This window comes from Epinephelus lanceolatus, chromosome 15, assembly GCF_041903045.1.
Source record: "Epinephelus lanceolatus isolate andai-2023 chromosome 15, ASM4190304v1, whole genome shotgun sequence".
NCBI lineage: Eukaryota > Metazoa > Chordata > Actinopteri > Perciformes > Serranidae > Epinephelus > Epinephelus lanceolatus.
The window spans coordinates 23,129,704-23,147,471 of record NC_135748.1 but is presented as its reverse complement, the minus strand read 5'-3'; the positions used below and the strand labels follow the sequence as shown (position 1 = coordinate 23,147,471).

General features: G+C 43.2%; 1 protein-coding gene across 7 annotated transcripts in view; it reads right to left on the bottom strand.

Moving 5' to 3' along the window:
• Positions 1–17,768, bottom strand: part of kidins220a (kinase D-interacting substrate 220a) — a 56,197-nt gene that overhangs the window by 14,860 nt on the left and 23,569 nt on the right. For all 7 annotated transcript variants that reach the window (XM_033643445.2, XM_078175071.1, XM_078175072.1 and 4 more), the window contains 3 exons: positions 16,697–16,841; positions 14,941–15,103; positions 5–183 (listed from right to left, as the gene is read on the bottom strand). In XM_033643445.2, coding sequence (XP_033499336.2) covers positions 5–183; positions 14,941–15,103; positions 16,697–16,841 — 487 coding nt within the window. The remainder of the gene's footprint in view (positions 1–4; positions 184–14,940; positions 15,104–16,696; positions 16,842–17,768) is intronic.

Sequence of the window (17,768 nt, the reverse complement as noted above, 5' to 3'; positions counted from 1 at the left end):
GAACCTGCTATGATCTCCCTGAGTTTGGGGTCCAGGTTGACGGTGCAGGGCAGGAACATCTCCACATCTCTGGCAGCGAGAACCGGCGTCCTGGAGGACAGGAAGACCTCAAAGCTGCGGATGTCTCCATCAATCTCCAGCAGCGGTTCAACATCCTTAGTGGTGGGGATGTTTTTGGAGATTCTTGGAGAGAAAGAAAAAGAGAAGGGGGGGTTCAAGCATGAGTTTAAGTACTTGTAATTTCCTCGATCTGCTCAACATAATAATTATTTACAAATATTAATCTTCATGATTTAGAGAACATGACGACTATATTGTAAAACTCTCAACTGTGGAAAGCCAAATGCTTAAAAAGACAATGCAACAAGCTGTGCTGTATTATTGGCATATGACACAGACGACAACATGTCAGTTCACTCTAAATTCTGACTGCTAGCTCGAAGCATCACATTCTGACGAAAAAAGAAAAGAGGAAATAGCAAGCAGTTCTGTTAAGATTGAAGAGATATGCAACGGTCATCATCATCATGAGAGCAGAGAGATAACTGGATTTAGAGAAGGCACGATAGTGAAAGGGGGGATGTTTGAGGACAGATAGAGTGAGGGATGTTATCTTTTCGCAGCAGAGGAGGAAACCTAAGAAGATGACAATCAGGGTAATTTAGCAAGCAGCAGACGGAAGCACGTCATGATGCGCTGCTACAGTTAACATGATGTTTGTTATCACAGGGCCTAAGTAAACACCATGTTTGAAGATTGTTCCATTACTGTGTGATGTAGTTTTTCTGGTCTATACTGCAAAAAGAAACAACACTGTGTTATATCACGAATGTCAGATTCAAATAATTTAGAGACAGAGCTCAGTTTAAGATTATTTTTTAAAAACTGCAGCATATAATATAAAATAAATCTAAAACTAGTATCTTAGAGGTGGCAACAGTGCCACTGAAATGGTGAATACTGAAGTGATGAGGTGGGAAATCCAATTTCTGCTGCACAAGGTTAAAAAAGATATCAGTTTAATCAAGGACGGTGTGACATGTGGCTGAGGCTACAACAAATACAAACACCAACAACCCAGAGCAATCATTACATCTCGTTAATCCCATCATTCAGACATGAAAATATGAAACTCTGAGTGACTTATGACACCGGCCATTTATCACCAGAATGTGCCACTCTTATCAGATGAATAGGGAGACTCCAGCAGGGAGCAGACATTTTTCTCATCTCTGCCTCCATTCCTCATCTGAACCCTTCATCATTTTCTCAGCGGACACTTTTCTCTCCCTGCATCCTACTTAACCTTCCCTCCTTCTACTTCAACCCCAACTCAACCTCTTCCACATACATCACCCAGTCTGTGTAGTGGTATGCTCTGCTGAGAACACTGCTGAGAGGCCTGATGAGTTTGGGGTTTTTCCCCGAGCCTGATCTGTTTTTGAGAGTGAGCACAGGCTGGCCTTTCTGTGACTTGATTGGATGATTAGTACCGTCGCTGCGGCACGCTAGCTAAGTCAGCGTGAGGTCAGCATCTGGCGAGGGTTCAACACAGCGCACTGTTAGCTAATAATCCAAACAATCAGATAAACTAATCCAGTTAACAAACTGGCCAAAATGTTCCCTGTCTGCCCAATTTAGTGAGGCGCTCATACCCCAGTGCTGGGGAACAGAACAAGACTGCAGCACCATTCTGCACTCTGTTGCGAGTTACATCATTTACATTTTAGGCTTTTAGCTTATACTCCTATCCAGACTGCTTCCAGTGAGCGAACAGGTAGGGGTCCAGTCCTCTGTTCAAGGACATTTTGACAGGACAGATGGCTGGTGATGGACACATCTGCTGTTGCAAGGCTCGAACCTGTGACCTTGTGGTCACAGTATGTCTCTAACCAAATGTACAAGCCTGCAAAAAATACAGCGATGGAGACGTTCTAGACAGGCATTTTGACATGTGAAGTATAAGTGAGTCAAAAGCAGTGGTGGGTAGATTAAACAAAAACAGTATTCAAGCTCAAGTATTGTTACTTTGTAACTATATTGACTCAAGTAGAAGTAGAAATACTCATAAAAATAACTACTGGAGTAAAAGGAAGAAAGTCTCTTGTACAAAAACTACTCTAGTAGTGAGTGACGTCATCAGATGCAATTTATTACATCAGTGTATTATATTCAGACAGATCCTCAACAAGTAAAAACAAATGTGAAGTGCATGTTCATTGTCATTAAAGTGCCTCTCAGGAAACAGACAGACAAAATACGAGCTGTTAACCACACTTCTGAAACTCTCTGGGGCATGTCTGCTTGAATCGAAAAACAATATTTTGAGTAAGGTTGTCAAAAATATCAATACTTTCGACACCACATGTAGAAAATGATATGATCTTTCACGATGGATTTCAGAGTGAGCACTTTTGACTTTCACAATACCCTTTGGTACAGACAGCTGCAGACAGGATGCAGCGGCATAGAGGCAGACTTTGCACTGTAAGGCTCCAAAATAACATTAACATCTCTCTTCTGCTTAGAAGTGGTGATTTTCCAGCTCACAGCAACTAAATTTGATACAGCCTCTGGCTTTTGTTGGATACCTAGAGTTAGAAAAAAATGTTGTTGCATATTTCCGATTTAATGCTGGCGCAGTTAGCTTGTTTACTATATTAGGTGAATGCTGCTGTCACACTGAACGTCCTGCTGAGCCTGTTCAAACTATACTTGACAAAAAGACAACAACAAAAAAGGAATCGTCGAATGCCTCAATTGTTAATTAAAAAAAACAGTATGTATGCCTGGGACTTTTTTTCTTTATCTTTGCCATGGCATCAAAAGAGGTATTAAGTATCGTTTTTTTATGCGCGTATTGCACTGAAGTCTCGAGTGGCTGCGATCAGCTCTGATTGCCACATTGCAGCCGGAACGCTGTGCCAGTAGTGGCTTGGATGTATATATGTGTCACATAAACCTCTGTTAAATTTGTGGCACTGTGATTGGCTAGTGGGCTGTCTTGCTGTCGGGTAATCGTGAGCTCTGCTGAATATAAAACTTATTTATAGCTCAATGTATACCTATACAGTTAGTTGGTGAAGAAGTGCAACCTAAATTATTGATACTAAAATCTATACTTTTGCATCTGTGCTCCATTCATATACCTCTCCCCAACCCTGTTTGATCCTCCTGCAGAGATTCACTTCTTAGCAGACTGGCCCAGGTGGGTCACTCTGACCCCACTGTCCACACCCGACTGCCAGTACAGACGCACAGAGACTGAAAGAAGAGAGAATAGGCTGTGAGCGGAGAGGACACAGAGGCACAGCTGGGCTCCAGTGGACAAAGCCCTCTCAGTCTTTCTTCCATTAGAACCTTTAACAAGACCCAAAAGGTCAAGGAAGCTCCATGTTGGCACACAGATGAACCCCGCTCATGTGACCTCTGCTGGGGAGGATGAGTGGGACTGTGAAGGCACAGATGTTACCTGCATACACACACATAAACAGCGCCAGGGAGCGCCACCGGTGCTGATTCAAACAACATCGACAAAAAAACAACTGTGTAATGTCCACCGCGCACACCTGGGCAGTGACGATGGGGAAATTCAAAGGCACAGATGAAGGGTGGAGTGTATGCGTGTGTTTGTGCGCATGTGCAAACACATGTACAGTATGTGTGGGTGTTTGGTTCTTTTTCCCATGAACTGTATTAACCCGTATACAGACTGAGAGAAGCCTGTGCTTTTCCCCATTTCCAGCTGGCTTACTGCTGTTTATTTGTGGGTCTGCAGACACAGACCAACAGGAGCCAGTGACTCACACACAAACACACACAGACACAGACACAGACACACACACACACAGGGCACTTCCTTTTGCTATATAGAGAACGCCCTCGAAGATTTTCTAAGGAATCTTGAGTCTTTTTATAGGACCATCAAACATAACTCCATGGTGTGTGTGCACAGTTTGGTCTCACAGTGCCAAAACTGAGACGGACAATAATAATGAAACTCAGACTTATCTACAGTGATTGTATTTACTTCAGATTCTTTATTTCATACATTTATTAGGGGCTAACAGTTAAAGAACTCAAACATTTTGCTTCTGTATCACAGTCAGTTATCTTTGCAAAACAAGAGACAAGTGCTTCACACATATAAATCCCTCATGTTCACTGCCCAACAACAATGGCATCCAAGAAGCTAGCTACAACTGCACATATTGTGCTGACCTGCGTGTTTGCTCTGGCCTTCTGTCATACACTGCAAACATGCAGCAGCACAAACAGCTGCATCTTCCAAAGACAACCGGGAGCCGGTGAGAAGAACAAACCAAGGACATCCATCACTGAGTTACACCCAGACAGATGGAAAGAAAAAAGGGGAGAGCGAGAGAGTAAGAGGTCCACTCCTGATGTTCCCAGTTGACTGGACAGACAGGCCTGCGGGAGTGGCCGGCCAGACACAATGTGGAGCTCACACTTCAACACCGACCTTATAAGATCATCGGTAAAGATCAGAGAGCACCAACCATCAATGGACAGTTGATGAGGCAGACTTTAGAGAAGAACAAATGAAGGAAGAAACAGATTACAGACGAACTGACAGATGATAATTCATAAGACTGATTCTGGCCAACACGCTGAACTGCACGGTGTTACAGAACAAACAGCACCCATTAAATGACAACAGCAGTTTGTCAATGAGGTTTAACCACTTCAAATGACATCATTTGCAGTTAACTAATGATGAGTTGTTGGCCTTGGCATTAAGCAATTGACACAAATCACTTCAGACTTAGTCATCCTCACAGTGAACAGATGATAGAGGCGAAATGAACAAAGCCTTTCTTATCAGCAATCAGTTGCCAAATGACAAGATGGATGCTCGGGTTGGAGCGCCAAGGAAGCCGGCGTGCTACTTTCAAGCAGGCTGAGGACGAGTGCGATAAAGGCCGTCGGGCAGCCCTGCAGCCGTTCCTGCACAATGGGCCCATTGACTGGACTGAGCTTATAGCTGCAGCAGTACAGGCGCTTAGGCCCGAACACTCTCTGTGTGGCGTGGCCACTGGGAGCTTTCTAAGCTTATCCAAATGCTAATAGGTCCCAAAGCTGACTGGAGTATAGCCTTTCTTCTCCTCTCAACCTCCCACACGCTGCAGCTGACGGGACTGAGCAGAATTCATCTCTCTATCCCCTCCATCCGCTGTTTGGGCGCTGAAAGTATGAATGTGCCACTTGACTTTGCTTTACAGCTGCCCTCTGTGCTTATGGATGGCATGCGCACACACGCCACAAAGAGGTGGTCTTGCTGCCAAACATTTCCATAAAGGGGCCCAAAGACAGAGAGAGATGCCTGCAGAACAGACAAACGCCTGTGCACATTGTGTTTGAGAAGCTCAAGAGTCAATGTCAGACGCTGTGTGACCAGTACAACAGTGTGTGGGTGAAGAAGTTAACCAGGCCCGGGTCCGGCACATTCCTCTCCTGGTCCGAGACGCTGGCACAGTGTCTGCCAAGCGTGTGGATGAACCCAGTGAGGCCCGCTCTGGGAAAACAGTGGACAGGCGGACAGACCGGCAAGCTGGCGCGTGGACTTGCAGCATCAGTGCTGAGAGAGGTTATTGTTACAGTGGAAGCTGCCAAAGCCTCCACCACCCCAAAGGCAGAGGGAGAGAGCAAAAATATGTTTTCACTTTAGATGACGCCATGTTCTTTGTCTCCTTAAAATCCAGACGTATTTCCTTGATTTGAATCAAATGCTTCAAGTACTGTGGACACCCTCTGTCTCTGCTTTCCCCTCTGTCTCTAACTTTCTCTCTTTTTTTGCTTCCTTGTCTTGGCAGTGCCAACTGACAACTTGTGGCAGCGTCTGCTTTCCATATACATTCGTGGCAAAGTTTAGTCCAATAATTGAAACTCTCTTGTACTAAGCTAGACCTGTGCATCCCAAAGCTAACCACAGAGACAAGCAGGCTAATGGGAAACACACCAGGCTGATAAAAACTGAACTGCTTAGGAGCGAGCGGCCTCTCTTTTGAGACGCGCTCAGGACTCAGCGGTTCCCCGAAATGTTGATTAAACTCATGTGTAGCACCGAAACGGAGCCTCGTTGTTCCAGACCCCAAAAACCTTAACTGAACCCTCTACTCAGAGTAACTAAAGCCTCATTCTTGACAAATACTAAAACACTAAACCTCAGCTTGGTGATTTATGCTCCAGAGTAGAGTTTGGAGCATCTTAGGGCCATGGCAAAGTTCGTTCATTGTGACACTAATTGCACCACGGAGTTCATATCAGCGTATGTGGTTGTTTGATAGCCGTAATGGTCAGTTGATAGGCGGTCTGATGCAGAGTTAAGTGGGCTGGACTGCAAAAGTGAAGACAAATGTGCTCTTCTGCAGCCGATAGGATCAGAATACATCTGGAATAAGTCTGTTATGGAGCTAAAAATCCATACAGTGAGTGATGAATGTGACAATTAAAGCTTGGGATTCGCAGGCTGAACCAGTAATCCTGTGATTAACTTCACAGAGTGGGATGTGTGCATCAGAAATAAGATGGAAGAGGGATAGGAGAATGTCAATGAGCACATGAGCATGGGAGAGAGAGAGTGAGACAAAGAGAGTATGTTATATTGTAAAACTGAATTGGATTTGGCTGTTCAATACGAATATTTGGCTATTTATTCCTTTGTTTCGATATAGAGTTTGAGCGTTCAAATGGGGTTCTGAGGAACGTTTAGGATGAAGTAAACATGCCAAGTTAGCTAATTATTGCATGCTAACTATGCTAGCAATGGGTCAGAAATGTGTCACAACACTTTCTGACACTAGATATCAAACAAAAGCCAAAGACCGAATCATATGAAGTTGCTGTGAGCTGCAAATTCACCACTTCTATATCTCAGAGCCCTCTGGCCTCCCTTCCTCTTGGCTGCTTTCTCTGTCTCACTGAGACTCACCCAGGGTCTGGGTCTACAGCTACTGGACTGTACTGGAGAGCAGCATGAAAGCGAGGAGTGCTCACCCTGCAGCTAAATCTGGGGAAAATTTGTCCCTAGGACACTGCTCACTGACTGACAAAAGAAAAAGACTGCTAGACTTGAAGACTCTCAGCTGACTGAGGGGTCTCTGACTGATGATTTGAGTCTTTGACTTCAGGGAGCAGCCCTAATAATTACAAAAGCTCCTCCACTCCAATTTGTGTCTGAGTATGTGGCAGTGAGGTAAGCCTCTCCTTATTTTTAAGAACTTTCTGAAGCACATTGCTTGAGAGACCACAGCAGACAAATCTGATAACTAAATCCTTGAGCTGTACAGGGCTGGTACCGTGATCACATGCCCAAATAAAAGCTGCTTTAAAAGCAAAGATGGGGAAGAAAAGGATGCATGTGATTCCTCCCAATATAGGCTCAATCTGTAATTCACCGTCTTTGGGCTTGCCCACTAGTCATTCTTTGCCATTTCAGTGTGGTTTCTACACACACACACACACACACACACACACACCCTAAAAAGGCCTGACCTCCATTGACTTTTGAAGGGCTAGGATGTTAACGTCAGTTAAGGGTTGAATGTGTGTGTGTGTGTGTGTGTGTGCGTGCATCGTGTGTGTGTCCAACTATCAAGTGTGCCTGTGGCTCCTGCGGCGTCTGAGTGGCAAATCTCGTTGTCCACTTAAAGGTCAGCGCTGACCCTCTTGCAACCCTGCGCTGCTATTTATAATCAGCCCCCCACCTTCCAGCAGTTCCGGCACAAAGAGACAGCAGAGCGGGCGAGAGATCAGCGATAATGCAGAAATACCAGAGTATCAGGCAGATGTCTGCTTCTCAGCCCTCCTCTCCTTCCATCTCAGTGTCACATTTAAATGTTAATCCAACCTTGTCGTCACTGATGGACGACTCTATGACTAAAGAGCAGAGGCCAGTCGGAGGTGTAGCAGGGGCTTTTATTGCATTTGAAATGATTCTTTATGCTTTGCACAAAAAGGGAACAGAGCAGTTCTCTTGTTTCAGACCAATTAGACTAATCCCTCAACCTCGGCTTACAGGCAGCAATGAAAAGCGCTTTGAGGATTTTCTAACAAGGAATGCTGCATGACGTTCTATCCGTCCTCACGTGGTAGGCTCCGCGCACAAATACACGCATACACAATTAAAAACACACCTTGCACAGACACCTCCTCCTGTGTCACCTGTATGCACTCACGGTGGCTGCAGTGTTTTTTTTGTTTAACATTTTGAGCAGCTCAGCAGGATTTGAGTGGTGGTGGAGCTGGCTGTAGCCGATTCGTGTCTGAGTCACCACCGCCAAACACCTGAGGGATGGAGGAATGACAATGCTAGCTGGGGCGACCGACACACACACACTCTCAAATCAGCAGAGGACCAGTTTCACTCTATAAACAGCCATGCGGGGCCCAGGGTACATGTGCATGAATCTGTGTGTGTCCTGGACTATCTCACTTCGCGCAGCAGCATCACCTGAGGCTTTGAATACACCTGAGACATGAACACACCGACGGCAAACTCGCCTTGCAGTAACGCTTCTGGTATCTGGTCTGATCCTCTAAACACACTTTAATTCTTTTACCTCGTTTTACCTCCAGAGACCAGACTCTCTTTTCTTCCCACTTTCTCTTAATGCCCTCTCTTATCTAATCCCAACCCTCTCCGTTTTCCATCTTTATCTCACACCTACCATACTTTCTTTTTTTTGTCTCCATCTGTCTTTATCTTACTCGTCAGTCAGGTGGTCTGTCTGCACACTGGTGTGCGGAATCAATGCCAGTGTCCTATCAGTGATGGAGCCAGAACTCTATTGAGACATAGGTGGTTTCACACCAGCCTTTACAAATCCATACACGTTTTCAGGCCTCTTGGCAAACGGCAGCGCAATGAGCGATGGCATTACCAGTTATACTCTGCTTTTCATTGAAACGCCTCCTGGAGGGATTTAGCTCGGGGACAATGAGACAAGGAAAAAAAACGTTGTTTTTTTAGCATTTTCCGCGCATCCTGATGACAGAAAGTGTCACGAATATGACAGGAAGTCACATGAACGTTAAGCCACGTAGCAAAGAATAAAGACTTTTCATTTGAGGGCAGGGAAAGTTCAAAAGTATTCATCATAAGAAAAGAATAAGATCTCGCCTTTTTTTTTTTTTTTTTCGCGGTCAGATATTTAAGAGCTTATTAAAGGATTCCACATAAAGGGAATCACCCGCATGAGCTTTGGAACAGCACTTTTATCCCAGCACATAATTGCAACCAAATTACAATAATTGTGCCAATTAAAGTAATCCTGAATGAAGAGAGTGTCATCTTAATGTTTCAGTACTTGGGATAAGAGTCTCTCTAATTAAGACTGAATTGCCTGGCTACGTATTCATTCAGAGTGCGATTAGTGAGGAAAGAGGAAAAAAAAAAAAAAAAAAAAAGTTTTGAAGTGTCCGAGAAGTGCCTGGCTCTAGTCACGTCGCTGAGAGGGACATTGTTTGGTTGATGAATGAAGGGTCGGAACAACTAAGCAGAGAGGAAGAAAAGCTGAAGGACGGAGAGTTGATTGTTCATAAGCTGTGACGTAAAAATTAAAAGCAGAAAGTGCATCAGGATTTAGAGATTTGTTTTACACACAAGTACTGGCAAACAGAATGAACAGCACTTCTAAATCCACAATTTTACCTGACAACAATTTTTCTGCTGTGTTCTGCCTCCTGTGCTGTGTGAACGTGTGTGTGAACGTGTGTGTGTGTGCATAAGCGTGTTTGTTGAATGCAGCCTGCATCTCAGGGTCTGATTAATTACACTGATTCTCAGAGGAGTTTGGGGTGACATATGCTCTTGCACTGGTGTGAGAGCTAGGTGTGTTTGTGTGTAGATACGTGTGTGTGTTGCATGCGTACCACACACACCAGCTTTATGTGTGATCTGAGGTGTGCGCATGCATATGTTCAATCACAAACGCTTGTAGTGGCAAATAGTGTTTGTATGTGTGCTTGTTTCAGTTACAGCGTGCATGCATTCTGCCACAGTTTGCGCATGTGTGTGTGAGTGTGTCTATATGCAATAGTTTGTGTGTGTATCTATGTGTGGGTGTACTGAACAGAGGATTCAGGTGCAGCGCCAGAAACACACTCCTGAGTGTGGCGGGGGCATCCTGGCACAGACAGGGCACCAGATGTCAGAGCAGTGCAGGAACCTGCTCAGTGGACCAGTGACACTTTTTTTTCTCTCCTAGTGCTGAAAACGGGATCTGGGCATCCAGGAATAAACTCTCTGAGGGGCCGACTGAACCCACCCCCATACATCATTAGGTCCAAATATGTTAACCCTTCAAGCGAAACACAGAACTCTTTACTTTGAAACAAATCACCACTGTCAAATGTATATAACTAGTAAATAGAGACATTAACTGAAACTGTTGCCTACAGACTGCATTGGCAGTCCTTTAAAGGTCCTTCAAGGTGGTTCCAGAGAAATCGTAACTGACTGATCATGTCCCCTGATATCGGTTTCACTCACACTTCCATGCTAGTCTGTGTGATTGATTCATCTTGCCTAACATGCCACCAGGGCTACAAGAACTACTAAACTGCCTATTATCATCTCAGTTAGTCGATTAATAGTTCTATAAAATAACAGAAAACAGAGAACAAAGTCAATCGCACCTTTCGAGATCTACCGTTGGGTATCATTGCTCGAAACTATTCAGGTATCGACCAAAACAATCCAGTATGGAGTAGTGTCAAAACTTCTCCAGTCAAATTATCAGTGCATTTGATTCTTTTGTACCTAGATCTAGAAAAAAATCATTATTTGATGATTTGTTTCGCTTGTAGCCAATCACCACAAGCATTCCTCACCCCCTACAACAGCAGTTACAGCCCATACAGTCTGTGCTATGAAGTCGTGCACAGTATATTTGATTGAGTCGGCAGCAGCATGCCGAGATGCCACCAAAGGGTTTGAAAGTATGGCTATACTACATGCCTGTGGTGTCTGATGGCATTTATGTGACCGAATGCTTCCATTCGCATCGAATGAAGTTTAAAAAAAAATCAAAGTACTTTATTGTATTAGTATGACTTTAAACATAATGGTTTTGGTACTGGTATCGTAATTCTTTAAAAGATACTTAGCCTTACCAAGAACATAAGTTGACATCTTCGTATTGCTTGTTTTGCCTGATCAACAGTCCCACATCCAAAGATATTGACTTTAATAGAATTGAAAACAATTAAAATCAGCATTTTAATTGATTTAATCGACTATATAAAAGTTGCTGAGTCATTTCATGTCAATCTTCTGTCTAAGTAAAGACGAATAACAAAGTGGATTACCTAATATCGAGCCATGTCTCTACATTACAAAGCAAATTTATGCAGAAATGTGCTATTAAATCTTTAAAGGCAGCATCTGCAATTTAAGTATGAAATTTAGGTCAACATCAACACACACAAGCCCCCCAGGAAGACAACTGACTATTTTTATAAAAGATAATAGGGAACTAAATTCAGAATAAAAAGTATAAAGATGGTCAGATTTCCAAAAACATAGCAAAAGTCATAACAACAGCCACGTGTCTAACATGTGTCCTCGAGTAACATCCAGGACCTACACTGGCTCAGCCACTTGAAATCACTCTACATTTAGCTATTTAGCGGAAGCTTTTCTGTAATGTAATGACTCTAAACAACATCAAGGAAATAAACATACAAAAAGCCCATTAACAGTCTCTGGGAAATGGCAGGGCTGCTTTAAAGCAATAACCATGAAGCAGGAGTGAGCTAGGTTAGCTATACTCATTAAGTCTCTAATGGCAGCTAAAACTAGGAACAACTAACTCCTGAGAAGACACTGAGGCACTGAGAAGGAAGAAATGATACAGCTGAAAATGATAGTCACAAGGCTGGAGGCTCCAAATTCAATTTGCTGGTGATCAAAAAACAGCATTCAAAACACGGATTTGGGGCTGTTAATTTGACGGCTACAAATTTGAGGGCCGGTCCAAAACACTGTTTTTGTTTTCTGTTCTGCTTTCTGTCAGTGTGCTGGGCAGGCCCTGACGCTGGCTCACCACTCCAGGTGTAATCTGTAGTTTCCCCCTGCAGGACTAGCAAGACAAACATTTCAGCTGCACTCTGTGTATGCATGTGTGTGTGTAAGCTTGATTACTTTGAGCCAATATCTCCTACAGACAGTGCCATCTTTGTTACACTCAGATATTTCCCCCTGCTACCTTGCATTAGTCTGGGCAGCTCCCGGCCTTACTGTTAATGATAGAAATCGCTGAAGTTATTAACCGATTACACATTCTCCATCAGATTAAGACGGCTGTACTGGCCCGCTCCCGCTACGGGAATTAGCGCTACACGTTTCTCTTCACGCCGTGTCCTACAATGACACTTCACAGCCCTTCATGGCACTTGTTATTGCCAGGCAAGTTGCTAAAAACAGCTTTTAGTCGTTTCGAAAGCGTGTGTGTTTGTGTGAGATATGAGGGAAGGTGGGCGAGTGTTTCTATTTTTTCTCTCTTTTCCAGGAGTTCAGGTACGTGCCATGGAGAGTAGCTGTCACCTTCATCACTGAGAGGCACTCTGTGTAACTCATGCAGTATTTCCCTGTGGTTTAGCAGTGTATGGGTCAATATAGTTTTAATTTGGAGGGCTAGGTAGGGCATGAAGTCTAAACTGAGTCTGACGCTAAGCCAAATTTTATTTTTACCTTAATCCTAGATGTCTGATTTATCTATAACGACTTATAAAACGTAACATTTCTGAAGCTCTGTGTATTGTGGCCTGCTGAGCTGTAGCAAGCCTCACAGAGAAGAGAGGAGAGGAAGAGCATGCTGCTTTGTGACTGAGATGCAGGGCGACAGCTGACCTATAAGGGGCTGACTCACCCCCATGTTCACTTCACCACTAATATATTCACTTAGTAACGCTCAGGGGATGTGCAGTTCCGCTGTGTAAAAATGGCTGGGCACAACAACTCTATGTATGCATGTTAGAACACAAACAAAGCACACACATGAGGTCTGAAGCATGTCGGTCTGGCGGTAACAATTAACCAAAAAGATGCTAACTCCGAGATACAGGAAATGGTCCACTGGTTGAATTTAAGCAACAAAATAAGATGTGACATGTGCTGTGCATGTGTGTATTCATATACACTGCTAAAAAGGAAAGCAAAAAGAAGTAGCTATCCATTTCTACAGCAGAGAGACAGTCGGGGAGAAGGGGCCTGAGGTTCAGAGAGGCCAGTCAAGTACCCATCCATCTCTAAGGAAAAAAGACAGAACATCTCATCCAGAACAAAAAAGGGGACTTAAGAGCCTCGGATTGTAAAGAAGGAGAAGAAAAGAGCAGAGAGACAGAAAAAGATACGCAGACAGAGGCCTGAGTCTTATCAGCGGAAGATTAGTGCAAGAGATAAGGCCTCTAGGCAAGGCGTCGTGTTTAGCCTGTTTGAGGCTTCCTGTCATCATCATTAAGGCCGCTTCTCCGATGGCCACTGCAGAACAGAGCAGCCATTTGGAAAGACACCCAGTGAGGAGGAAGATGAAGGAAGACAGGACCGTTGGTCAAAAACACGATGATGGCTATATTAAGTCTAATGAGCAGTGTAAGCACAATCCCATGCTGTGGTGAAGGCGCTTGAATCCAGGCCTTTGGTGAGATGTAGAAACACTGCAGAATGTTATGGCTGTCCTAGTGTATAATTATATCTCCCAGTTTTATTTTCCACAATAATTATGGTAAAAGTGTGGCGATCTTCTTTAGGATGCTCACTGTACTTAAACATTATAAAGATATACAACAGAGAAGTGTGGGGATGTATTTTTCCACATGAATTAACAATTATAAAAAGCAGGGATCGTCATTATCAAGCGCAATAATCGAGTTACAGCCTCCTGACTAAGATGCTTCTCATCTAATACCTTGTCATCTGTCCTCCCCTCAACCTGTACACATCTAATGTATTACTTGACTGCTATATAAAAATGGAATGTAATGCTTATTGTCCTCTGAAACCCAAACAGAAAACCTAGTCTAATGAGGCAGTGGTTTGCCTTGGAGATGGGGGGAGGGAGGGTTGTCTGCTGAATGTAGCTGGCTGACTGGCTGACAGTAACTGTCTGTGACGCTTCCCTGCCACAGGAGTCGTAGGCGCTAGTGTATTGTGACAGAGTGCAACCTTTAAAGGCCATCGACTGATGCACAACAGCACCCAAACCCAGCGACTCGGCCTGTGTCGGCCTCCTCCTCTGTGTCTGCGGTGAGCACGCCTAAAAGCATCTGTGACCACACACATACAAAGGCATGAACAGTCATACTGTATACACACACACACACACACACACACACACACACAGACACAAGACTTTTCCTTCACTGCTCAACCAAAAAATGTCCAGTTTTAAGGAAATGTGTCCCTGAAGAGGTCCAGGCTGTAACGCAGTCAGCGTTTGTCTTGTGCATTATGATCAATTACAAAATCTGTCTGTCAGTTGCCAATTAGTGTGGCACTCAAAGCCATTAGCAGTGAGTGTGGACTAATGTAGCCCACACAGAAAACAAAATCCTCTACTGCCACCTGCTGGTCAAAGTTACTTATATCAATATTTCAAAGAGAGAACATCAAGAAATGTGATTATTTATTGACTGTTTTGGCTTTTTGATCTCCTCTGGAAGGTCAGGACACAGGAGCAACTCTGCAGGGATTCAGCGGTTTACTGACAACACTGGGTCCTTAAGATGAACTCATCTAAGCTAAGACTTATGAGTGATGGAAAAACAATAAAACAAGAAGGAAGAAAGTAAAGTAAAAAAGAATGAAACAAAGAAATTATGTGGGTGTACTGAATAAGTCTGTGCATCTCGTTAATCAGATGAAAGAGTTGGTGGTTGTGTCTGTCAATATGTTTATATGTTTGTGTGTCTTTGTACCTCTCATAGATGGTCTTGAGAGTCAACTGGTCAGACACTCCGTCAGTCTCTTCCAAAAACAGGATGATCCACGACGTCCTGTAAGGCCACTCCTCTGTCAGGTTGATCCATGACGCCAGCCGATCCCAGTTGAAGATGATCTGATTGGCCCGCAACAGACGACCTGTAAACAATGGTGTGGAGGATTAGTGGCCTTTTAAGTCACTCTGGTGTACTCTGCCTGACAAAATTATTAGCATCCTCCTAATTGTCTATGTCCATTAATAATCTGCCCAAAGTCGTGGCATTAAGAGCAGAGAAGTGGGCTTGTAACTGCACAGTTATCAGTTTTACATCAAATATACTGTAAATACAGTATACTGGCATCCATTACACATTATGGTTCAGCTACAGAGGCTTATTGTCTCAACTTTCACACAAGTTGGCCAACATCACACAGTCTAGGACTCTTGTATAATCTGTCGCTAATATATTAATACATCTGCGCCCATCATTCTTGAAATCTTAACTTGCTCTCATGACATTATTGCAAATGCAAAAAAAAGTGGAAACTGTTAACAGTGATTACGTTTGTCCAGGTCAAACTGATCTCTAAAAGCAGATGGTTAATATAACCTTTTTCTTTATTTCTCAACCAGATTACCATCTTACTGACATTTGAATATTTATTACATGAATATAAAGTAGTGAAATACACAGCTTCACTCTTAACTGGTTTTAAATAACTGTTTGAAAATAAAGTTCAGCTGTTCATTATCAGTCCACTTTATGAGAACGGCTTCAACCACACATGCTTTCCTCATGCATATTCGTTTTCTGTCTCCATCACTGGCAGCCATGACTGTTCTGTTTGAGGAGACGACACGAGGTAGCCCGAGGAACACCAATGCTGTATTCCAGATCAGATACTTTTTCTTTTTACTTCAAATTTTACAGTAGAGAATGCAACAGATACATGAGTAAGAGGGTTAAAGTTCAAGGCTCAACTTAATGACAAAGTACTATGTCCCAGTTGTATGCATACTGCATGCTATAGTGCGTACTTTGTAAGGGCAGCTCCTGTACATACTGATACTAAAAAGAAAATTAAGTATGCGACTTGGAACGCAGGGCAAGTATCGCTGCTGCATATCATTGGCTCGTTTTTGGCAGTTAGTTCAAGCTTCAAGGAGGCTACGTTTTTGATGAGAGTAAATGACTTTCTTTTTCCCAGCATGACTTCAGTGTGCATAAAGCACCGGCCTCAGGTAGCAGCAGGAAGCAGACAGGTTCCCACAAGGCGATTGAGGCAGTAATGTCAATTAATAAATAACCTTACCGTGGTTGTAAATAGTTTCTCCATATGTTGAAATTTATAGAAAGACCCAAAGTGAACAGTGTAAGTGGACTTCTTGATTACTATTGGCAACTTAGTTAAACAGCATTTGTATGGGAATGATTCTGTCCCAAGCTTTTTGATCCATACGAGTGGTTTCCACTGTAATATCTATTTTTAATTTCAATGCCTGCCTACTCTTCATTAAAATGCTTTGTTAATTCCACCGCCTCTGCAACCACATGTTGACCCCTGCTGGTCTCGAATTAAATGCCACCAGAGCTTTGTTTGTGTGTTTTTTCCTCCTACAACCCCAATAATATTTCCTTATTACTGGCTAACCATCCAGTGAGTTAAACTAGGATTTAATAACTTTGATGTTGCTGTAAAGACAACTGTTATTTGACAATTATGAGAAGCAGAATGTGGTTTATTCTTTACCTGTGATAGAAACAATGTTGAGCAGTCTCCTCATGGTCTGTGGGCTGATGTCACTGAACCAGTCCTCCGTCACCAGCAGCTTTGTCAGGTCAAAGGACATCTGTCTGGTGATGCTCCTCTGCATCTGCCGACGCCGGTATGTGTCCTTTATAGAAAAATACAGAAACTCAAATTAGCATGAGATCAGAAATGTTTACAAGTTTTTAATTCGTCATGGTCCCAGCTGGCTTGGCATGATTATTATGTCTCCAAGACGACGGGTTCATTTGTTGTTTTAATCCAACGTTCATGTATCACAAACTGTAGGGCAGAAATCCTGTGTGTCAAAAAAAGTAGTTAGCAGTGGGAATACACTTCAGTCTGGAGACATTTAACAGCTGTGTGCTGTGCAGGGAAGTCTTAAAAATAAGATCTCTCTACAGACAAATTGAAAGTACGAGTGAAACAAAAGCATTTACATTAGTCTTGACTCCTGCAGAGGTTTTGATTACACATGCGTCATCCCTGCAAGCTGTGCATCATGAGACAGGAGAGCAGGCGATCTCAGGTCATGTCACTGTAAAACCTTATGCTTGAACAGATCGAGGAATACATGTAGATGTGTGGATAGAGTCTCAAGTTCTATTTTATTTTGTCACTATAATGATCAACGTCTTCCATCATTCCTTCAATATCACCCATCTTTTCGTGAGCAAAACATATAATTCCCTGTGACTGCAAATAAAAATCAAAGAGCCACTGTCCAAAGCTGAACAGTCATGACACACAGGCAAGCTATTGACACAGATCTAGCAGAGAACAGCTGTGATGATATCAGACAGCTGCCATGGTCATGAGCCAAGGCGAGGCTTTTGGTTGACTTTGAAGTCGTAACGCCAGTCTCATGACCTCTTTCTCAGAGAGATGAAACATATGGCCACCACTCAGTCAGAACTGAAAAGGTCCATCATACAGACAGTCCTGGGCAGTGTGTTTTTCAATATATGTTGATTTTTAATGTAGTTTTACAGCTTTGTTGGTTCATTTAGATGATTCATTCTTGATTTGCTTAATCCTGGTCGTTCTTCTTAAC